At 46.7% G+C, this 22,579-nt stretch overlaps 2 protein-coding genes across 13 annotated transcripts in view; one reads left to right on the forward strand and one right to left on the reverse strand.

Annotated features, from left to right (window-relative positions):
* NMNAT2 (nicotinamide nucleotide adenylyltransferase 2) overlaps positions 1-10,178 on the forward strand; it is a 134,547-nt gene extending 124,369 nt beyond the window's left edge. For all 7 annotated transcript variants that reach the window (XM_036234530.1, XM_036234533.1, XM_036234532.1 and 4 more), the window contains 3 exons: positions 3,974-4,075; positions 4,234-4,301; positions 4,944-10,178. In XM_036234530.1, the coding sequence (XP_036090423.1) occupies positions 3,974-4,075; positions 4,234-4,301; positions 4,944-5,046 (273 nt within the window). In that variant the 3' untranslated portion in view covers positions 5,047-10,178. The remainder of the gene's footprint in view (positions 1-3,973; positions 4,076-4,233; positions 4,302-4,943) is intronic.
* A 1,503-nt stretch (positions 10,179-11,681) lies between these two features.
* The window catches only part of LAMC2 (laminin subunit gamma 2), a 56,970-nt gene continuing 46,072 nt past the window's right edge, over positions 11,682-22,579 (reverse strand). For all 6 annotated transcript variants that reach the window (XM_016145583.2, XM_016145581.2, XM_016145582.2 and 3 more), the window contains 9 exons: positions 22,340-22,419; positions 21,096-21,245; positions 20,468-20,612; positions 19,346-19,495; positions 18,900-19,014; positions 17,717-17,916; positions 15,899-16,057; positions 15,706-15,805; positions 11,682-13,366 (listed from right to left, as the gene is read on the reverse strand). In XM_016145583.2, the coding sequence (XP_016001069.2) occupies positions 13,113-13,366; positions 15,706-15,805; positions 15,899-16,057; positions 17,717-17,916; positions 18,900-19,014; positions 19,346-19,495; positions 20,468-20,612; positions 21,096-21,245; positions 22,340-22,419 (1,353 nt within the window). In that variant the 3' untranslated portion in view covers positions 11,682-13,112. The remainder of the gene's footprint in view (positions 13,367-15,705; positions 15,806-15,898; positions 16,058-17,716; positions 17,917-18,899; positions 19,015-19,345; positions 19,496-20,467; positions 20,613-21,095; positions 21,246-22,339; positions 22,420-22,579) is intronic.

The raw sequence follows: 22,579 nt of genomic DNA on the forward strand, positions 1-22,579 counted from the left end.
AAAAAAACAGGAGACCGGAATAATCCAACTGAGAGAGGATGGGAGTGAATTAGTTATCTGTTGCTGTAAACTTAGTACTTCAAACCACGCAAATTTATTCTCTCATACTTCCGGAGGCCAGAAATCTAAAAGAGGCTTCACTAAGTTGTTGGCAAGGTCGTATGCCCTCCTGAGGCTCCGTGGGAGGGTCTAGGGCGTGCTTGCCTTTGTTGCATTCCTTGGCTCATGGTCCCTCCTTTCATGCTCAAGGCCAACGGGGTAACATCTTCAAGTGTCCCTGCTCTGCCTTCACGTCATCTTCTCTCTCCTGTGTTAAGTCTCCCTCTTATAAGGACACTTGTTATTGAATTAGGGCCCACCTAGGATAATCTCAAGATCCTTAATTACATCTGCCAAGTCTCTTCTGCCATATAAGGTTATGTTCCAAAAATTAGGACCTGGATATCTTTGGGGCCATTATCTAAACCATCTATGTGTGAAAGGAGGCTTTGACCAGGATAGAAGTGATGAAAATGGTGAAACGTGAGCAGATTCTCGGATTGGTATTGAAGACAGAGTCAGTTCGTTACCTTACAGATTGAGTGTGGGAAGTAAGAGAAAGACAGGAACCAAGGAACAGCCAAGGCTTTGTTTGGCCTGAGTGATTTTAAGAGTTTCCATGTACTGAAATGAAAGACTACAGGAAAAACATCGGGGGCGGGGGGCAGGGGGACGAGCTGACCGATGTCGGAAGGTTCGGCTCATGGACAGACTAAGTTCAAGACGCCCCATCCAAAAGGGCATGTTCGGAAGACCACTGAGTGTGTGAGTGTGAAGTTCAGGAGAGATGTCCATGGCAGAGGTATCGGTTTAGGAGCCTTCGGCGTGTCTTCCAAGCTGTGCGACTGCACGAAATCATTCAGAGTGTGCATATGGACGAAAAGAAGAGCGGTCCGAGGGCTGAGGCCTAGGGGACTCTAACGGTTCAAGGTTAAAGAGATGAGGAAGAACCAGGACAGAGAGATGACGAGAGAGCAGCCGCCGAGGCAGGAGCATAACCGGGAGAGGGTGGTATCCTGGAGCTGGGTGGAAATAGGAGACCGGGAATGGGGGTGGAGGGGGACAGCAGCTAAGCCGCTGGAGGGAGGTGGGTACCTATGGGACCCCGGGCGTGCCTCTCCAGCTCCAGCTCCTGGCACCTCCCCCACCCCAGAACGCACACCCACACAAACACTCTCCAGCGCGAAGCTTTAAGCTGGAGCTCCAGGGGCAAAGGTCTGCAGCTCAGGCCCATGCGCCCGCGGAGATGCCTGGTGGCTGTGGTGAAGCCGCGTCTTGTCTCGTAGACACCATCTCCTTCGCCCCGTCTGGGATTCCCTGGGGGGCACATCTGTCACCCGTTTCTGGAAATGGAAAACATCTCAAGCAAGGTCTCCATCTGCTTGCCACCCGCTGAGCCAGCCGCCTGGCATTGTTATCAATGGGGTGCTCAGATCATTAGTTTCTGCTCAGAAAGCAGCAGCTGCACTAATGTCACCCATAAGGCGATTCCCCTAGGAGGCCCGTCTGCCATTCTGAGCCATTGTGTTCGTGCCTTAAACCAGAATACTCTCTTGAAATAGTCCCATTATTCCATGCATCATATATGAAACATTCATCGAGTCCTCAGGATCAAATTGAAGGCAGATTCTCCATTCTGCAGTCTGCAGCAGATGTCTTGAAACACCTGCATAGCCAGGCAGTCAAGGAATCTCCATGTCTACCTCCTCCCTCCTTCCCCTCCCCTCTCCCCGCTTCTCCTTCTCTTTCTTTCTCCCTTCTCGTCCCTCTCTCTTTTCCTACCCTCCCAATTCCCTGGGAATTTTAATTCAGTACTTAGACCACTGGTTCTCAAGCTTGGTTGCATATTGCAGTCACCTGGGGAACAAAAACATTGTGGATGCCTGGGTCCCATTCCCAGGTTCTGATTTAATTGATGTTGGGTGTGAGCTGGGCTTTGGGGTTTTAGAAGCTCCCAAGGCGATTCTGGTGTGCAGCCACGTGTGAGAACCGGTGTCTTAGGTTACCTTCTGCGTAGCGAACCCCCAGGGCAGTTTTCTAAAAGCTAGGGCAGGAGGAATTGATCTGCCTCCAACTCCCTGCCCGGCCTCTCCCTCGCATTCCTGGTTTATAGGACAAACACTCAGTGCCAGTCTACGCAACGTGAACACCACCCGTCCATGCGGCATGGCGTGTAAATGCCCTGGATCCTCCGAATGGCATGCTCCAGCGGGAGCCCCGATACCCTCTATCCACCTGTCACTTCTCTCCACAACCTCCCTCCTAGGGCGCTTTCAGATGGCTTTTTATTTCAGCAACATCAGAGTTTCAGTGGCAACTCTAGCTCCAGATGTGAGCAAAGGGAGCAGGGTAAAGAGGATGGAAATACCCAAGGGCACGCACACGGGCACACGCACCTACACACACGCTTGCACTCACACACGTGCATATGCGCACATAAAAACATCATCGATGAATCAGAGTTAGAAATGGAATCCACCGGTACAGAAATCCTGATCGAGAAGCAGCACCCACAGTGCCCCAGAAGGTCGGTCTGTGTCACCAGTTTGGAGAATTCTGAGGAAAAGCCTGGGCCCCTCGCCGCCAGGGCTGGTCTTGCTCAATGAGCCGCGCTGCTTAGAAGCGGCCTGCCTCTCCCTCCCTGCTGCCCCCATCTGGGATCCTTAATTGGCAAGATCTAAACAGTAATGTGCCCGGGCTAGATCCAATTCTATTAAGTGCCATCGATTTCAGGCTCTTTGAAAATAAAAACTGGCATGAGTTTCCAGAAAGCGGCTTGGTAATATGTCTCAAGAGCTTGAAATATGTCCAGTTCATAGCCTTTCGTCTGATTACTTAACTTCCTATCCTAGAGAATTAATCAGAGATGTGGTAGGAGATTTATGTATAAAGATCTTCAACAAAACGTTATGTATAATTGCAAAAAATCAGAAGTCACTGTACACTTTCTATACTACAAGATGGGTTTAATATATCATGCTGTATCAGTACAGTCAGATGAGGAAATATAGAGATTGTTAAAACAATATTTGCAAATAATTTTTAATAGCGTGAGAAAATGCTCATGATATAATGCTAAATGAAAGAAAGGCAGGTAAAATGATTTGTTTTTCAATTTAACCTAATTATGGATGTGTATATTTATTTGTAGAGAGGAAAACACTGGACAGGAATATACCATGGCTGTATGAGTGGATATCTGGATGGCGTGGTTGTGATTGATTTCGGTTTCTGCATTTCCCAAGTTTGTATTGTGTCTATAATCTGAGAAAATAAAAGTGTTATTATTATTTTTTTTAATGAAAAAGGTATCATTTCCAGTTATGGCAGCAAGCTCCCATCAGACACTGATCTCAGAAGTGGCCCCATAGTCACCTTCCTCTTGTCACCGCCTCTGCACACACTGATACCTTCCCAGCCCTTCCCTGCTCTTCACTGCCCGAGACCCACGGCGGCTCTGATGTGGATGAGCAGGGGAGCATTCCAGCCCCTCGGTCGCCCAGGTGGGGGCTGAGGTTTGCTTGCTGGGCAACAGGATCCCGGTCTCTCACAAGTCTGTCTATCCATAAGGACTATGTGTCATTCGTGTTACTCTTCAGCATTACGAACTTAAAAGGAGCCTCGGGAATTAGAGTTCTTGCCCAGACACGCAGGGGCACGGTTATTCGTTCAGTCCATGGAGGGAGTTATTAAGCATCTTCTGTGTCAGGCGAAGTTCTCACTCATTCCACTAACGCTGTTGCAGGTCGTTACCTGAAGGCGCTGACTGGCGGGGCTGGGAAGGCAGGTTTAGGACTAAAGCTTGGGTTCCTTGTGGAAGAGAGCTCCACCCTGCTAAGTAGCTGCGTGGTAGGGGTTGGGAGGCGTGATCTCACAAAGGGCGCTCTCTCTCTCTCTCTCTCTCTCTCTCTCTGTCTCTGTCTCTCTTCATCAGATGGAGGTGATTGTTGGGGACTTTGGGATCGTGGTGGTGCCTCGGGATGCAGCGGACACAGACCGAATCATGAATCACTCCTCAATACTCCGTAAATACAAAGTGAGTGCTCCTTTCTCCCTGCTGGTGTGTCTCTGCGAGGTGGTCTTTCTGTGACAGGCCGAGGTCTGGGGGTTGGGGGTGGGGGACTGGAGGAGTGAGGGCGCAGAAGGAGTTTAGTGTGGGGGGCTGGCGACCTACCCTCTCTACTCTGTCCCCAGAACAACATCATGGTGGTGAAGGATGACATCAACCATCCCATGTCTGTCGTCAGCTCAACCAAGAGCAGGTATGTCTGACTCATTATATGAGTAGAGAATAGGAGGCAGCCAGACCAAGGCTCTTAGAGCAAAACTCCGCAGCAACCAAAGCCCTTTCACACTGCTTGGTGCTTTTCATCCACAGGCCCCCTGGGCTCGTGAGAAGGGCTTCGGAGAACGGGCACATTCTTCTCTATCAGGTGCCTGTAGGAAGAAAAGGAAATGGTCAATCATAAGAACCCCAATGAGATTCCTTTCCATGAGACTGTGGTGCAGAGAAACACGAAGGAATGAAATGAGAATAGCTAACACAATAAAATGCATACTGTGTGCCCGGGCTATTCTCATGACTCATTTAATCCTTTTAGCGGCTGAGATAGGCCCAGATATTACCCTCGTTTGACGGAAGAGAAAGCCGAAGAGCAGATGGGTGCAAATTACTTGCCCAAGGCCCCTCAGCTAGAAAGTGGCAGAGCCAGGATGAAGTGGAGTCCCCAGGATGAAGGAGGACTCGCGCAGGCATTTCCTAATAGGGATTTCATTTTCTTAGCCTCGGCAAAGGCTGGAAACGGGGTGCTGGGTAAACCCTTTCCCTGGAAGAGTGGGCAGGCCAGTCCTCCTGCTTTGCTCAGGGAACGACGTCTGTCTGACCGCCATCTCTTCTGGTCCAGGCTGGCCCTGCAGCATGGGGATGGCCATGTGGTGGATTACCTGTCCCAGCCGGTCATCGACTACATTCTCAAGAGCCAGCTGTACATCAACGCCTCGGGCTAGCGGCCACACAGCCTTCTGCTCCACTCTCCCCTCGTCCTCCGCCAACACCGGCCCCTCCAGTCTGTCGGGCCCCCTGTTTCTCTCCCGCCTCTCTGTTTCCCCACCTCCTCATCTTGACTGCTCTCCCCCTTCGCTGACTCGACCCTCCACAGTGTGGGGGACCTGCAGAGAACCACGGCATCCCCTGTTCCGCAGTCATCTTTGGACAAACTTTCCTCTAGTCTCCGGGTTGGGAGTGGGTGAGGGAGTAGGGGTGGGAATTGGGGGAAGTGCAATCTTTGGAGATGTGCGGGCGTCCATATCCCAGCATGCTCTGGGGAGGCGGCTCTGGCGCCCATCCTCCCAGCATGCTCTGGGGAGGTGGCTCTGGCTCTTGCCTTCCCAGCATGCCCTTTACCACAAAGGGCTATTTTTCTTCTTTTCTTTTCTTTTATTTCTTTTTGTTTTGTTTTTTGTTTGTTTTGTTTTTATTTGTTTTTTATTTTTGTTATTCACTCCTCCTAGAACTTGGATGAAATGAGTGTCCATGGTTCTTTATGTTTGTAGACTCGATGCATTCCTGTGGAATTACTTCCCTTTGCTAGGAGACTGTAGCCAGCCTCAACACTCAGTAAGTGCGCAAGGGCCACACCCAGTGACAGAAGTCAAGCCACCTCCACTTTCCCGACAGCCCCCCACACCCACCTACCTACACACTCGCCTCCTACCCCCTCCTCCCCACAGCAGCAGCAGCAGTAGCCTAGGGTCGGGAGTGAGACTTTCAAGTTCTGAAACCTGGGAGGCAAGTCTGGGAATAGTAGGGTTTTCTTAGAAGAATTTGAGTCCATTTCTTTAGCTTCAAAAGACCATTTTCCTGAGGCTCTGGGACTATGCTCACACAGAGCCAGTCCATCTCCATTTCCTGGTGGCTTCTGTACAGTTACTTACTTGTGCTGTGACTGATGGCAGAGTGTAGGTTTCCTGCCAGCCGGGCTTCTCTAAGCCATTGGAGGCCATACATAGCCACGTTCCTCCATCTGAGAAGTATCATACATGCAGGGCCTAATCTCCATAATGCAGTCATTTCTGAAATAAAACATGCTAGGAATTCACTCATCTCTGGCGATCTTTGCTAATTGCAACTCTTTATGGCCCATTTGGCTGGGGAGTGTCTTTGTCATATTGTAAGTTCAGGATGACCTAGTAGAAGGCAGTTTATCGCCCTGTTGGGAACCGATAATTCTCACTATAACCGTAACACAGGTGGTGCCTGAGGTCAATTCTTTCTTGAAAACAGTGCCTTGGCCTCGTTTCTGGGGCTGGTTGTCTCTCCCGTCGTCATCATCTGAGGAAATCTGCCTAGCAACGAAGTGAGTTCACAGAACAGCAATCGCGAGCGGCCTCAAGAGCTACTAAGCTGGTTCATCCCTTTACTCTCTACTTCCCACCTTCCTCTGCTGCCCCTGGAGACGGTACTGACAGACTCTGTTCTAGTCGTTTAGGCCCCCATGAATGTCCTGCTTGGAGAGCCAAAAGGAAATCATTCTCTCATGCTCTGTGTCTCTCACCTAGTCTCTTGCTGTTGGGTTTCCTATTGTCTTTGAGGGATGGTCCTCAAGCAGCGGAATAATTTTATCAAAAGTTAGGACCAGCTATGGTCCAGGAGGGGTAGGGTGAGATATGACACCAGAAACAGTGTTCTTCATCTCGCACTTCAAATCTGCAACATCTTTCAACAGTTTTTAGGGACAGGAACTGGATTCAACAGAAGAGCATGGTAGGGTAGCATCCATGAGGGTATTAGCAATAATCTCCAGAGGAGGAAAGGAAGACCCTATATTTGGGCCTCGGTGTTTGGCTAAGATCATGGAATAAAATGAAAAAAACTTTAGAGATTAAAAGATGAAAGAGCAGAGATCCACTGAATTAAATAGCAGGCCCAAGGTCACACAGCAAATGTAGAGTTTGCCAAAAGGATATTGTTTCCCTGACCAAAGGTCATCACACCGCATAAACTTTGCCCCTCCAGTTCCCATGATACTGACCAGGTAAAGTGTTTTTCTACTCTTCTCAGCCTTTATTTGGCACCTTTCTCCTAAATTATGTGTGACCTAGGTGCTCCCTATATATGGCTTTATATGTGTCAGTCCTGAGGGAGAATGTGATTGAGAGGAAGGCCGTACTTAAGATTCCCTTAGAAATCCAGAAATCTCAACAGCTTGGAGGAAATCCCAAAAAGTAACCCTCTGAATCCAAGAAACGATTGCTTCGTGGAGGCTAAGAACGACTTGGAATGCTCAAGATGACACTAGTGCTTGAGAGAAAGACAAAAGGGCCTTTGTCGAGGCAGAACGGTTGAGAGGCAGGAAGTGAAACACAGGAAAACAGGGAGCTGTGCTCCCTGGGGGAACATGGCATTATTGAGGATATGAAGTTCATGGCCAGAGTTTACTGTGAGGATCTACATGAGCGAATCTGAGAAAGACAAGACCTCTTTAGTCTCTTCGGTCCACTCTGTTACTCTGCTAGACACTGTGGTCAAACCCTACTTAGTCCACAGCCCAAGAGAGGGGACTGGGCTGCCTCTGTGTACTCCGTGTGGAGGCGGGAAGGCCCACAGGAAGGGGGAGGAGGTGAGCTAAGGAAAAGAGCAGGGACAATAGAACTAGATTTCCAGGAGTGAAATGGGGCGGATTCTATCTTGGTAAATCACGGGGTGCATGTTACAATAGCTTTTCTCTAACACAAGAGAAAGTGAATCTCCCTTTGTGTACAAGTGTCTGTTCCCCACGCTGCCCCATTCTTCATTTGCTTGTGGGGGGTCAGAGCCCCTCTGTCAGTTCAGGGCAGGACATGATGCTGTGACCCAGCCAAGGTCAACACCAAAAAGATGATGCAGAGTTTGAAGTAGTGCCCCAGGTGTCAGCAGGCTGACCTCCAGGCCCTGACTTCCTTTCTGGGGTCCTGCTCTTTCCTATGAAGGTCAACCCAAGGCTCAGAGACTGTGAGAAAGGCATGGCCTGGAGTGATCATGTCAAGAGGGGCCTGAGCCAATAAAAAGTGTTCCTCCCAGGAGAGAAACCCTTTGTGTCAAGGACTGTCTCCTCAAGGAATGGCCCTCTAGGGGAAGAGGCTGTGCTGCTAGTGGTACCTCATTACCTACCCTCCCACGCCAACCCCAGGCAGTCTCTGGGTCCTTCTTGTTTTCAAGTTCCTTGAATGTACATGGTAACAGGGAGGCAAGTCTCTTACTGAAGTGCCTGAAACCCAGAGCTAGAGCTTCTAGAGACACTGTCCCTCCCGTCTCAGCTTGGCCTACCTTTCCTCAACATTCTCTAGTCTCATGCTCCAGCTTCTCAAAAAGAATAAAAGAATTTGCTCTTCTAATTAAGTAGAAAGTGAGACTCAGTCATCAATCTACGGCAAAAGGCAAAGAATTATAGGGAGAAATGACTTGTATTTTAACAGCCCAAACCTATTCTCCCAAACTACACGTGCACGCACACACACGCACACACACACACACACACACACACACTCACTCTTTAGGAAACCAAGAGAGAGAAGCATGTTATATTTTATTTATCAAAAGAGTAATGCAAAAATGAATCAGTGGAATATGAAAAGCTCAGGATCTCTCCCAAGGCTACTGCAGAAAGGCTGACAGAGGAGATGGGAAGGATGGAAACAGGGACCGATTTTGTAGCTCATCCAATTAGGACACCTGAGGAATAGCGTTGTGGTAATGACGATGAAGACGTTCTGTCAGATTCATCCAATCTGCACCCTCTTATAGCTGCTCAGGAAACGCGGCTCTTCACGTGGTTTCTTTGTCGTGTGAGTTTGGCGGGTCCTATCAGCCGATTCCAGTTAGTTAAGAATGAGTTACACTCTTTCCCTCTTTCAGTCCCAGGGCCCAGAGCTCAGCTTGACCCAGGTGGTCTCAAGGATTGGCACGGGGAGGGGGAAGCTTTTTTTGAATCACTTTTTGGTCACCGAATCTGCCATTTTGAGAGTAAGATTTGCTTTATGATAACCAATTCATTAATAAAAACTACATTCAAGTTGCAGCACTATTTCACAGTGAAATATTTTGAGCAAAATTTTATTGCTTAGAATAGTCATGGGCAAAAGTTTATCAACAAAATGTTTCAATTATGTTAATAAATAAGACAATGCTACTAGAGTCTCATATTTTGGTTTAGAATCTTCTCTGTGAGTTGCAGAATTAATCACTTTTTCTTCGTAGTCTTATTTGACAGGAGCCAACAGTTGTAAAAATGTTCTTACAGTAATATGAAAGTATATACACCCACACCCACGGTTCTTAAACAGGGAAAAATTATTGGCAATTTTGTAAATTGTGCCTAAGCTTTCTCAGTTAAAAAAAAAAAAATCAAATCTTAGATCCTACTTAATCTGTATAGTCTGGTATTGGTTAGTTTTAGCTCCTTAATGAAATTAGTTCTTTATGAAATAAAAATATATTTCTTAAATAACTTGAATAACTTGCTTTTTGGCATAAAAGATCTTAAGTAAAATGGAAATTGTTAAACTCACACTTTGTTTTGGCAATGTAAAAAAGCAAAAAAAATGAATAATTTGTTAATTGTTCGATCCTTCTATGACTCTTAGTTATTTCCTTTTTAGCTGTGACATACATTGTGTCTTGGTTTAGATCTAAACGATGATTGTCATTAGCTAATATTAGTCGTGATTCAGAAAGTAAAATAGCAGTTTCCCGTTAGGCCAGCTCATTTACGGTTTAACTACTTGTTAGATTAGTTGGTTTTTAAAAGATCATTTTGGTTCTTAGTATTTTTTTTTAAGAGTGAGATCAGTTGACTTTGTGTATACCCATGCGGGTTTGGTGACACAGGATAATGAAGCTTGTATGCCTTGTAAATTGATCACTTGTATTTATTATGTTTGCTATTTTGATCACAAAGCTAAACATTTTTTTTTCTATGTCTCTAAAGTATGTTAACAATGAGAGCTTGTTTAAAATAAGGTATAAACACTGGTTTAATATGCTAACTTTCACTAACTCATAAAATATATGTAGTAAATATGAATTTACATACATGTACATATACATTTTTTTTCCCTTATGACCCGTAAGTAAGCTTCAGATTTTGGAATTTTCTAGAAAGTTCTGTGCAGCCCATAATATAAAGAAAGCAAAGAAAAATACCTAATCTATCCTTTCCAGGTGGGAAAATTGAACCACAGCAAGAATCCATAACATTCCCATGACTATGCAAAACATGAAAAGAAGACACAATAAACATATCCCTGGTCCTTGAGACTTGTTGCAAACATTGGACATTACTGAGTAGCTTCTTACCCTTTTCTGCAGCCTCCCAAGAGTACTGAAAGGAAACCACATCCCGGAATAAAATCACAAATACATCTGCTAAGAAATTTATAATCTATGAGCAGTTTCATTTCTAACCCCGTCTCCAAACAAATCCCCATGAGTCAAAGCAGATGATCATGTATGTGATCGCCTACCAGAGGCACAATTAACCAAAAAACTCTCAGAGGAGAAGCATAAGAAAGTTTTCACTACAAATCATAAATACTGATGAAAAAATCAGAAGGAAGGCTCCCTTAGTGTGGCAGGGTCAGGTCAAGACTGGTAACAGAAGCTGAGTCCCGGGTCGGCTACCTCTAAGTCACACGCCCCTTCTCTATTTTTAGGGACAATCTATCAGAACCTTGGAAGTGAAGGAATCATTTCTATACCAAGGGAGTCACATGAGTCACTTTTCCATTCCTCATCTCTTCTCAGAGATCATCTCTCATTGGTCAGGGGAGACATTCTATAACTTTAACAATCTGTCCCATCGGGGGACCCTTTTATGATCACATGTACCTTGTATTTCTACCCGCTAGAAATGAGATGATTCCCAGAGTAACCTTAAAAGTCAGATGTTGTAAATGGTGGGGCCTCTAGAATGACTGTTCAGAGGGCCACTCGCCAACTTTCTCCCCATCTAGCTCACTATGGGAGCAAGAAAAAAATATATATATCATGTTTGAGTTATGCACATTTTTAGGTTTATGTGATATAGTAAGTAGTAAATCTTATCAAATTAATATACGTAAATTTTCTAGGCACAGTTCTTCATTACGGCAAGAGATTTGTAGAACATGTGATTGAGTATGCCAAGATAGGATTATAAATTCACTTCCACAGAGGGTTAAGCAAAGCGATCAGACCTGTTAGAATTTGGGGTTGGGGAGTCAGTGTGGACAGAGGCAGAATCCTTTCCTCAGTCACTTGGGTAGATGGTCATTTCAAGATCTTAATTTATTAAATTTTAATTTATTAAAAAGGATGAACAATGTGTCACAAACTACTCATCTTACTTTTATTTTATAGCTGTTAAAAAAAAAAAAAGACAATATTCATTAAAACCCCTACGCTGCTCAGGTTGTTCCAGAAATAAATCCTTCTTGCTTAGGAGATGGCACTAGTTAAATCTCATAAAGTGCCCTCATGGTTTGAAAGGGCCAAACAAGATGCTCAGAAAAAGGGATTAAGGATACTCTCTAGGATACATTGCTCTTTCTATGGTATTTTAGCTTTCATTGCTTTGGCACCTCCAATGTAGGTTTAGAGTTTAATAAAGTAGAAACTGACCACAGGCATCTAAGAATTGTTCTTTATTTAAAACATGTCCATAAAAAGCCAAGGAAATACAGAGGTGAGGCAGCGCCCAAGTTTCCTAGCCGATGTGGAAGTGCCTCTGGTTCTTCCAGCAATTCCCACTGGTGTTATGACTAAGGAGTCTGTTGTAATCGGTTGTGGAAAGAAGCAGAGTGACAGCTGGAATGCAAAGACGTGTGCGCAACCCAGAGTCATCTCGGCTTTGCCAAAACCCAAACGCTCCCGTGGGAGTGTCTTGCAACATATGTTCTGTTGAGAAAAAAGGCTGCAAACCAGGGGCTTGTTGCAATAAACACCACTTGTGATGAACGAGATTTGTAAGTTTAAATTTATTTTTTAGTTTGTCTTCCTCACTGGGCAATCAATTCTATGAGGGCAAAGACTATGTCACCACTGTACTCCAGCCCCTGGCACACAGTAGGTACTTAAATAAATACATGTTGTAAGGATGTAAGGATGGATGGATGGATGGATGGATGGATGGATGGATGGATGGATTCCACCCAGCTCAAGTGTGAGTAGAAACATTCTCTGCTATGGGGAGAGAATGAGATAAAACACATAGACGCATCTAATTTTTAATGTCTGAAAAGTGGATTGAATGAACGCTAATAAATCTTCTAGATAATTGTACTTCTTTCAACGTCCAAACTACATGTTTCTACCACTTTGAAACCCTAAAGTAAATACCTTCCCAATGTTTGCTTTACTGGTAGGAATCGCTGCTGAGATGATGCCGCGTCATCATCAGGGGACAGCATGTCCTTGCCGGGCCCAGCTCGCGAAGGCAGCAGGGCACCAGCAGGCACCCCGCCGCTCCGACCGGGCCAGGCTGACAGCCTCTCATTTGACCGCTGCTCGCTTCTTCCAGCTTGAAAGCGGAGTATGTGTTTACGTGCTGGGTGGTGAGTGGGAGGGACTCTGATCGACAAGAACATCAGATGCTATGAGGCGACAGTACTTTGCTGGCCACAGTATGGCCGGACTTCACTTTCTGTTCTAACAGTAAGAAGAATTTCATGAGTGAGCAAAGTTAAGAAAAATGTCTCCTTTGGTCACATTATGCAAAGAATGAGCAGGACCTGTCCATACTCTAGGACTCCGAGGCAAACAGCTGCCCATACAGTTTGTCCTTCCATCCAGTCTACCCTTTGGGCTCCAGACCCTTGATGTGTCTCATACTCAATGCTATTTCCCTCATGCCCAGCATCAGGAAGCAAAGAGTATCACACTGGTGCAGTAAGACATTTATCTGGCCAAGGTCTCAGGGATGGGGTCAGCTTCAGCGGACGTGAGCATGCCTAGTCAACATGTTCACATGTCCCCCATCCCGCCTCACCCGCGTGAGATGGCTCCTGGGCCCTGAGGTCCATGTCCCAAGAACCTCAGTTGAGAAATCTCTACGGCAGCTTCACTGTTGCTCAAGAGCCTGAGTGTTGTAGCAGCCCGGGGGCAGGTTGTCCCTAATGTCCTCCAGGTTCTTCACGTCAGCCAGAATCCCGTCTATGCTCGTCTCCAGCAAGTGGAGGTGGCCCCTCTGCCGACGGGCCCTGTCCTCCAGCTCTGACATCAGGGGCCGCAGCTGGCTGTTGATCTGAGTCTTGGCTCGGGAAAGCTGCTGCTCCAGTACGAGCAGCCCCTGTTCATCCACACTGCTGGGCTGCTCTGTGTTAGAGAAGGAGAGAGGAATTAACAGAGACGAGCTGCAGTTAGGTCTTCTTAAACATGCGTGGGCCCTTCTGCACCCTTAACTCCTTCCTATGTCCACCTGCCTGGAGCAAATAGTATGCCATACATTTTTTAAAGATTTATTTTAAATTAGAAATAACCTACGGAAAAAAAGTCTAAGAGCGGTAGCCAAGTTACTGTGTTGTGAACAGCCCAGTTCAAGCCTCTGGGCCCGATGAAGCAACACAAAGCTCGGATTTCTCCTTTTATGTAAGGGTCAACAGTTCATGGAGGTCAGAGGAGACAGAGCACCGTCCGAGGTGTCTGCCCAACACTGCTCACCCTAGGATCAGACTCAACCTCCAATGATATTTTCTGAACCACCCTCAGGCAATATCTTGCTGTTTGCCATTGGAAGACCTTTAGAAATTGGCTGGCCTTCAGGCTTTACAGAGCCCAAGGTATGCTTTGCTATTTGGTGATGGATTCCAGCTGTCAGAAAATGACGCAAGATTTCCTTGTGGCCTGAAACAGTGGGAATCTGGCTTAGATATTAGTTTATTTGCAGTATGAACTGTAGTCATCTTTGTTCAGGTATGTCTGACCCATATGTCAGCATGAAGGGCACCTGGCCAGACCCGTTTTGTTTGATTAGGTTGGAGCGGCCCTTAGCCAATTCAGACTCAAGGTCAGGTTGCCTCACACATCTAAGCTGAGTGATAGCATTTGATTGCACGGGTTTATTATACCTAGAATGGTTAAACTGTTATTATTCCAGGCCTGGAGAGAGCAAATAGGGTAGAAACGATACCATAACAAAACTGTTGGTCCAACGGATCAGTCCTTCACCTGGGGGGTGGGCAGAATTTAAGGCCTTATGACATGCAAAGGAAGTAAAGTACACTTAGGGACAAAATAACCCTGTCCATGCGGAGGAAGCATGAACAGTGCCAAAACAGCAGACGATGAAGAGGCCTCGGTTCAAATCCTGCCTCCACACCTTACCGTGTGATATTATTAACTTCTTCAGCCTCGGTTTACTCCTCTGTGAAATAAAATAATCAAACCCACCTCGTAGGACCTTGAACATACCTAAATGATATTATACCTGGCATCATGCCTGACGTGTAGTAAATATTTAATAGTTCCCATCTACCGTTCTCTCCCCATTCTCTCGTTTTCTCTTTAAAGGCCCCATTGGTTTCATTACCTTTTTTTTAGAACACTAAGCAAAGCTGTTAAAATCTCGATCGAGGAGTTCTCCTCCCTCCCACAGAGGGTATTTTACTCTTTAGGGCTCATTGGAACACAAAGCAGACCCATCAGTAAAGCAACAAGGACAATATTGGTCTCTCAGGGTGATGGTGATACCCCACGGGAAAATCAGACTTTCAAGTTGTTCTACGAACTGAAAAAGCAGAACCAAGCCTTTTCCCTGGTGCCGCTGGAGTTTGAATCCCTCGTTCTGTGCCCCCTGCGGTCCAAGCGCCCGCGAACAGGCCAAACGAGGCTCTGACGTCGGTTCCAGCTAGCTCCAGAGTTTTGATTCATATCGGTCTTCTTTTGGGAGGTATTCTGAGTTGCTGCCACACTATGCCGTGGAATCTATTTTATCTTAAAATTTTGTGCTGTCTCAGGGACTACCACCTTTACATTTCTTCCAGGTTGTCTAACGGGCGGCGCAAGCTTCCACGACTGGATTCAACTGGATTCGTCGAGGCATAACCGTGGTTTGGGGAGGGACGGACAGCAGAATCAGCAAGTGATTCCTGACTTCCGGGGCTGCCGGACTCTTTCCCCTTCCCACGCGCAGTGCCTCAGAGGAGGCTCCCTCACCTCTCTATTCAATTACCATCTCCCAAGCCATCTCCTTGTTCTTCTGCATAACCCGCCTCTGAGCTCTCCTCTAAGCAACCACCCAGTGACCTTTCTGAAATAGACAGGGATAATGTTATTCTTCTGCTTAAAACTGTCTACTAGCTTCTCAGAATCAAGGCCAGAATCCTTGGCAGGACTCTCAAGACAGCCGGGGTTCACTTTAGCTGTGACATTCAAATCCCGCCTCCACAATTTACCCAGTGATCTGTGAGACATGACTCCCCTCTCTGAGCTTCGATATACTTCCCTAACTACACTTAGCTCTTTGACCTGCAGACTTAGGTGTTCAGGGACCCATCTTAGAGATAGTAAAACAGAGTCCGGAACAGGTAAGGTAAGCTGCCTGAAGTCTCTGGGCCTGGACACAGAGTAAACTTCCTGATACACCAGTTCATCAGGGCTACGTTCAGGGAGAAGCCAGGGGCACGGGGCTGGACAGTGGAGGACACGCCGCATACCTATTAAGTGTAGGATGCTGTCCAACGTGTCGAGTGTGTCTTGGATTGAAACCCCAGCACCCTTGGCTCTGTTATCAACTCTTTGGGCTTCTGTAATTACCTGAGGAAAAATAAATACGAACTTGTCTTGAAAGGGTATTTCCCACATCGGTGAGCTTAAAGGAATCTCCCGTGGAAAGACGTGCGACCTCACCATCTGCACGGCGTCCATATCCATGTCGAACTCCTGCTCCTTCCTCGCCAGCTCTCCTCCCACACCCCTCATCTCGCTCTTCAGACTGGCCAGTCCCTTCTCCATGGCCAAAGCTCCATCTGCTGTCACGTTGGCTTCCAAGTTCAGACTCCCTATCTCCTGGGAGAAGAAAAGGAGCCAGGGACGGAAGGAGAGAGGGGTGAGTCACGAGAACATTCCAAAGACAACTGCAGAAAAAATACAGCTGTAGCCGGGCCCTGCTGGAGTAAGTTAGAGGAACAAGGAGAGTTAGACTCAGGGACACGCCTTCCCCGCACTCTGCCTCACACACGTTGCGGTGGGGCTATGTCTCTGGGGACTGGGAGAGTCAGCAGTGAGACCCTGTCAAGGCTCAGCAAACGGTGGATGCAACGGGAACCAGTTTGGAAAACCCTGAGAACGAGAAACTCATCTCGTTCTCTGTCGCGTTTCTTTGCTGCCACAGTCTTTTGCATGACCTTACTCCCTGAGACGGTTGAGTTTTGGAGCATGGAGAACGAACGGGCTACAGCCTTTGCTTCTTTTTATTAGAACAAATCTTATCAATATCTTTATCAACAGCTATTATTAAGCACCAAATTACAGATGTCTCTACGCCAGAAGCCATGTAAAAGGAGGCACGTGAAATTGGTCTCTGCCCTCAAGGGTACTAAAATTAGAGATTATTTTTGCAAGTTCCCAAGTGGTCCAAGAGTGAGGCCACGTGGTCCAGATCCGAAAAGTTCCCTCTGGGCTTTCTAGAGTTACATAAGCTTTCTGGAAGTCATGCTTAAATAAGAACTACGAAGCGCTCTTCCAGCTGAGAAGTGTCCCTTCTCCTGGAGCATTTGACGCGGCCTGTGTGTGTGACCACTCTGTCTCTCTCCGTTACCCTGAATGCTCCTGGAAGAGAAGGACGGGGTCTTTCGCATCTCCACATCCCCAGCGCCAAGCACAATGCTGGCTCATAGTGAAAGGAAAGAGAAAAATGAAGCTCACGCATGAAACGTAGCGACAAGGGACGCAGACTCCAGAATTTCATAAGCTTGAATGAAAACACCGATGACAGTTGTTATGAGTTGAACTGTGGCCCCCGCCCCCTGCTGCCCCCAGCTTCCTATGTTGAAGAAGTCCTAACCTCGGTACTTCACAATGCGACCTCGTTTGGATGTAGGATTGTTGCAAATGTAATTAAAGTGAGGTCCTAGGGGAATAGAGTAGACCCCTAATGCAAGGTGGCTAGTGTCCTTCTAAGAAGAGCTGGAGAAGAACCCCAGGTGATGGCAGAGGCGGAGCCTGGAGCGATGCTGCTGCAAACCGAGGGATGCTGAGGACTGACGGCCGCGCCCGGCGGCCAGGAATGTGTCTGCGCCGAGGCTCGGAGGGCGCATGGCTCTGCCAACGCCTCGGTCGCAGGCTTCCAGCCTCCAGAACTGTGGGAGAATACACTTCTGTTGTTTCAGGCTGCCCACTTCGTGGTACTCCTGTTATAACCGCTTCAGAAAAGTTGTGTGTGTGTGTGTGTGTGTGTGTGTGTGTGTGTGTGTGTGTGTGTACACAGTCTTGGCTGGTTCTTCTCACAATGTTGTCTTGAAAACGGGGGGGTTCTAGCACCTAGTCAATGACGGCCCCATGACTCAATCAACAAAAGGGGTGCCAGGTGGGTCTGGGGCCACGATGGACCACAACAGGACTCTGAGCCCATGGGTCAAACCGAACCTGGTGCTCTCTCCCATTCCACACTCACTCCCCTTGGGTTTGGAGGTGCTCGGGCCGACCTGCATCTCGATTTCCCCTGACCTGTTCGATCTTGCCGGTGATCTCCAGGGCCTCCCTGGCTGCATTCTTTGCCCTCTGGGCATCGGCAGCGGCACCGCCCAGGGCTTTTTCTGCTTGCTTGGTCTTGTCACTGGCGCCCTCGACCTTCTGGCTGATGTAGAAGAGCTTCTTCATGGCCTCTTCGGCTTCTGCTTTTCTGTCTTCGACCTGCAGGTCAAATTCTGAAATGGAGATGAGAAAACATTGCGAGAAAGATAAAAACTAACTTATATAACTAGCTTACCAATGAAGATTAAAGGGGCTGAAGTTTTTTAAAAAAATTCCAGAAACAGAGTGATTGCTGCCTGGGAATGTGAATGTGGGAAGCTGTGGCTATGACTCCTCCTTATCTGGGAGAAAGCATCTTCAAAGCGGCCTCAAAAGGGCCGTAATTAGTACTTCGCTTAGGGGCACTGACGATCAGCCTGCCCTGGGTCCCCACCACTGCAAGAGTCCGAACACCCCAGAATGAATTAGAAGCAGGTGGAATCCTTAAAGCCCAAAGTTTCAAGCCAGAGCCTTAAACACTGAGCTGCCCATGACGACAGCTGACGACTGGAAGGAATGGGTAGAGAGGTATTTTCTGTGCAGAAAATCTCAAGACTTTAGGACTGTTTTCATTGTCGTTGTTGTTGTGCTTTAGTGAAGAAGCCTGAAACGGTAACCAAATCTCTACAAGGCACAAACTCAGATTTCCTGGGACCTGGATGCGGTGGCAAAGTTCACTCCATTACTACCGCAAAGCAACTGTATTAGTTCTATGTGGGAACTAAATAGACTATCATAAAAAAGTAGAAAAACTATTGATTGGTATAGTAGTGGGGTGCTGAATCTGTGAAGGGCCTTGGAGATCACTAAGTTCAAGCTTCTCCCTTTAAAAAGAGGGAAGAGGCTATATAACTTATGCGTGACCTATAATCACACAGCGACCTCAGCCTGGTCACGTGACACAGCAGAGCTCAGAGCTCAAGCCTTCTGTCTTCTAGTTTAATTCTTTCCATTACATAAAATACCAATGATTTTTTTCTTTAGAAAGTTACTTTTCAAGCACCTCTTAATACCCTAATATACCTACCACTTAGAGAGACAGATGAAGATTCAAAATAAACCAAAGTCATGGTTATACCTTTAAAATATCGAGTGACCCGAACCGTGAAACACTCACCTCTGAGGTTTTTTAAGATGTTCTCAACTTCATAAAAAGTGGCATTGCCCATACTCAGTGCTTCCTGGGCTCTGCTTTTTGCAAGGTTGGCACGGGAAAGTAGCTGATCTGATTTCTGTAAATCAACAGATAGAACAAGATTAGGGTAAATGTAACATACACCCGGGAAGTGCATTCCTGCTGGCAAAATCACTCCGATATATTTCTCTTCATGACAACAAGAGTGCTGTGATTCACCCAAGAGTCTAAGGGTTCTACAGCAAGCCCCTCCACGATCTGGGACAGAGCAAACTTTATAACCCAGTGACTCAAAGGATGCCATGTAGAGAACAGTCTCAAACTCTAGTCCACTTTTGGGGACAAGAGCAGTTCGGCAAATCATAATTTTAAATTCTAGATACTTCCTGAGGCCCAGCAAGCGAATCAGTTAACAAAGGGATGGATACCTGTCTCGCGTTCTTTCCATTCTGCAAGAGCTGCCGGGTTTCTTCTTCCCAGTCTCCCAGACTGCTCTGCACACGCTTGAGCTCATCCATACGCTCAGTCACCAGGCTTGAGAGAGAATCAGCTTTTTGTCGGATCCTCTTTGCTTCTATCTATGAGCCCAAAGAAATGGATGAGTCTGACTGTCTGCTCACCAGTCACTGCGCCAGCCTTCCTAGGGCGCTACCTCACTGTTTGAAAACAAAAACAATCCGGGCCCAAAGTCTAACGGAAATGAGGCACTGTGCCTAAGGGAATGTCAATCAGCCGGTCCCCCAGGCATCAAACAGGTTTTTATTTTTTTTCCAAATTTATTTTTAATTATAGTTGACATACAATATTATATTAGTTTCAGATGTACAACATAGTGAGTCGACACTTACGTACCTTATGATCACCGTAGTAAGTCTAATAAACAGCTGTCGCTGTGCATTGCTATTACGATATCATCGACTACATTCCTTATGCTGTGTGTACGTCTCCATGACTTATTTTATAACTGGAAGTTTGTCCTTCTTAATTCCTTTCCCTTTTCTCCACCCATTCCACTACCCTCAAACAGGTTTTGTGTTTCTTTTTTTAAATAACTATTTTATGTGTTAGTTTATATACACAGGATTGTCTTTGTAAGAATCATTGTGAGTGATTTTTGCTGTAGGTGGAAAGCCAGATCTTCTTAATCTAATAAGTTTGGGATTAACAACAGCGACAATGTAAAACTTGTGACAGGAACACATGTCTTCTGGGTGGCTGTACATAGACATATATTATAGAATGGATCCCAATTGTCAATACCAAATTTTATCTATAATAATTTCCCACAAGTTTCAACAGCACCCAAAACTAGGGAAGATATATAAAACGTTTACCTGCTAATAGGTTCAAGATGTGAGCCAAGGCCTTTTCAGAGACCAAGACTGGGGTTAAAGAACAAGGAAATAGATCATGAGAAGGATAAATGCTGTTCATACTCTAAACAAGAAAGGCCGACTAAATGATTGAACAATATTGTGGAACTCCCAGAGAAGAAAGCATTCTGGCCCTGCTTCTGTACGTGGGGGCGGAGGGTAGGTAGATGGCCTTACCTGCAAGGACTGATCACGCACTCCCTGAAGCTGAGACGCGGAATCGAGAAGGCGGAGACTGTGCTGATAAGACTTATCTGCTTCGATGTCCGTTTGAGTGGCCTCCCTTGACAACTGCTGGGCCAGAGACTTGGTTTTCTCTAATCTGTGGGGAGAAGGTGGAGAGACTTTGAGAATTCATTCTTTTTATGAAAAGCAAGAATCCATTCTGTTGTTTTATAAGCATGTAGTTGGAGTTATCAGAAGAACCAAACGAGCCTATGTGTCCTTCTCCACAATCTAAAGATAAGCCTTCGAGCTGATACAGATGGGTCAGGAAAATTCGGCCCACGTTTTCCAGTTCTTGATACCAGATAGGTTTACTCACATCCTTCAAATACCGCAGAGGGTGACCACATCTCCAAGCACGCGCTCTCAGCCAAAACGCAAACTTTACTTCCTTCAGTCGAGCTTATTCTTCCAGCCTTAAAGGCATTCCCTTTCCCCCAAAGTAACTCTCTCATTCTCTTGTCCTTCTTATCATCAATATATTTTTTAAAGCAATGCAGCACCCCCTCAAATGTGCTTTGCATTATACCCTGGGAGGATGCAGATTACATTGGCCCCAGGAGGACCTGTTGAAACGTACTTTCCCACAAGCCCTTGCACCATGGAGCCGTCCAGGCCGCCGCTGCCGCCTCCCTCCTGCAGAGCTTTGCGTGCCAGTGACAGAGCTTGTTGGGAATAATCTTCGGTTTCCCTTGCCAGTTGCTCCATGTTACTGGCCGACTCAACATGGCTGAAAGAATTAAAAATAAAGAATGTGAGTTTTCAAGCAAGAACTTCCTTTCGGCCTTTTATTTAAATGAAGGAAGGGGAAAGCCAAACAGAACTGACCCAGTTTGGGGGAATTAGAAAACTATTAAGAAGCAGAATGTCTTCTGGAGAAGCAGCCTCATGTCATAGAATTTTTCGTGATCTTTTCCACCTATGGTATAATCAGGGGGAGCCCAGGGCTGGGAGATGGGGGGTGGGGTGTGGCACGGTGGGAGCAGCATCAGGGTGATAAAATACAAATTGTATTTGTAAGTTGTTTTCTGCAGGAAAAAAAAAGACCCATAGGGCTTGTTTCCTCCAAGATCCAACCCCCTATTCACTTTTGCTACAACTTTAAACTGGGCCCACCACTGGGGAGAACAAAGCCTGTCAATAAAAGTCCCCCAGATGCTTTTGCCTTTCTTCTAGAAAGTGATAAGAAAAACAAGTTCGGGAGGAAGCTCAAGCTGCAAAAACACAAGGCAGCCTCTTTTGCTGACCGAATTCCATTTGAGATGAACAGAGCCCGCCACCCTGCTGAGCACTGGGCGCTAAGCGAACCTCTTCAACATGGCGGGATTTATAGTGAGGCCGGGACAGAAGAGCTTCCTGCCATCACTGAGGCCCTGCGGAGCCAGTTTCCAGGAGGACGTCCCCCCTCTGCAGACTTGGCCCCGCAGGCTAGCAAAGACTTGTTGCCGCTTGTTCTCAGGCTCGGCGTGGGAGCCTGGGAGTCCCTCAAAGCTGCAGAGTGTTCTTTTCCAAGGGCTGATTCATTTCACGAGGCCCAAGGAATCGCATCTGACATAGGCCGAAGCCATACTATGAGTCATGGAGAAATCTGGGAAAGAAGCACCCTGAGCCCCAGCTCTTGCCAAGTGACCATGCCCAGTGACCGCCTAAAAGCCAAGAGGTTAAAAAAAAAAAAAAAAAAAAAGGCTTCAAGATAGAGGAACGAATGCAAAGTTGCCTGGAGGCAATGACTATGCTGCTTAGGGCTTGAACGCCCGACAGTGTCATTCAAGTCTGGCCTTGCAGGGATGAGCAGAAGCAGGGGTGCCCTCTACTAGTGCTCACCTGTCTGCCAACCTCGCAGCCTCCTGAGCCAGGCTTTTAAAACCATTCGGCCCCACGTAGTGCTCCGAGGGAGGGATGTTCTGTGGAAAAGGAAAATGGTTAAGGTTTTGCACTTGGCCATACAGCCTAAGCAGGTTCTGCCTCCGTCCCATCAGAACTGCCTGTGATTAGCCACACGGCATTCTACAGCCTGATATAGCGAGTCTCTCATCACTAGGGTCACTGCTATTAAAAACGTAC

This window comes from Rousettus aegyptiacus, unplaced genomic scaffold (assembly GCF_014176215.1).
Source record: "Rousettus aegyptiacus isolate mRouAeg1 unplaced genomic scaffold, mRouAeg1.p scaffold_m13_p_17, whole genome shotgun sequence".
Taxonomy (NCBI): domain Eukaryota; kingdom Metazoa; phylum Chordata; class Mammalia; order Chiroptera; family Pteropodidae; genus Rousettus; species Rousettus aegyptiacus.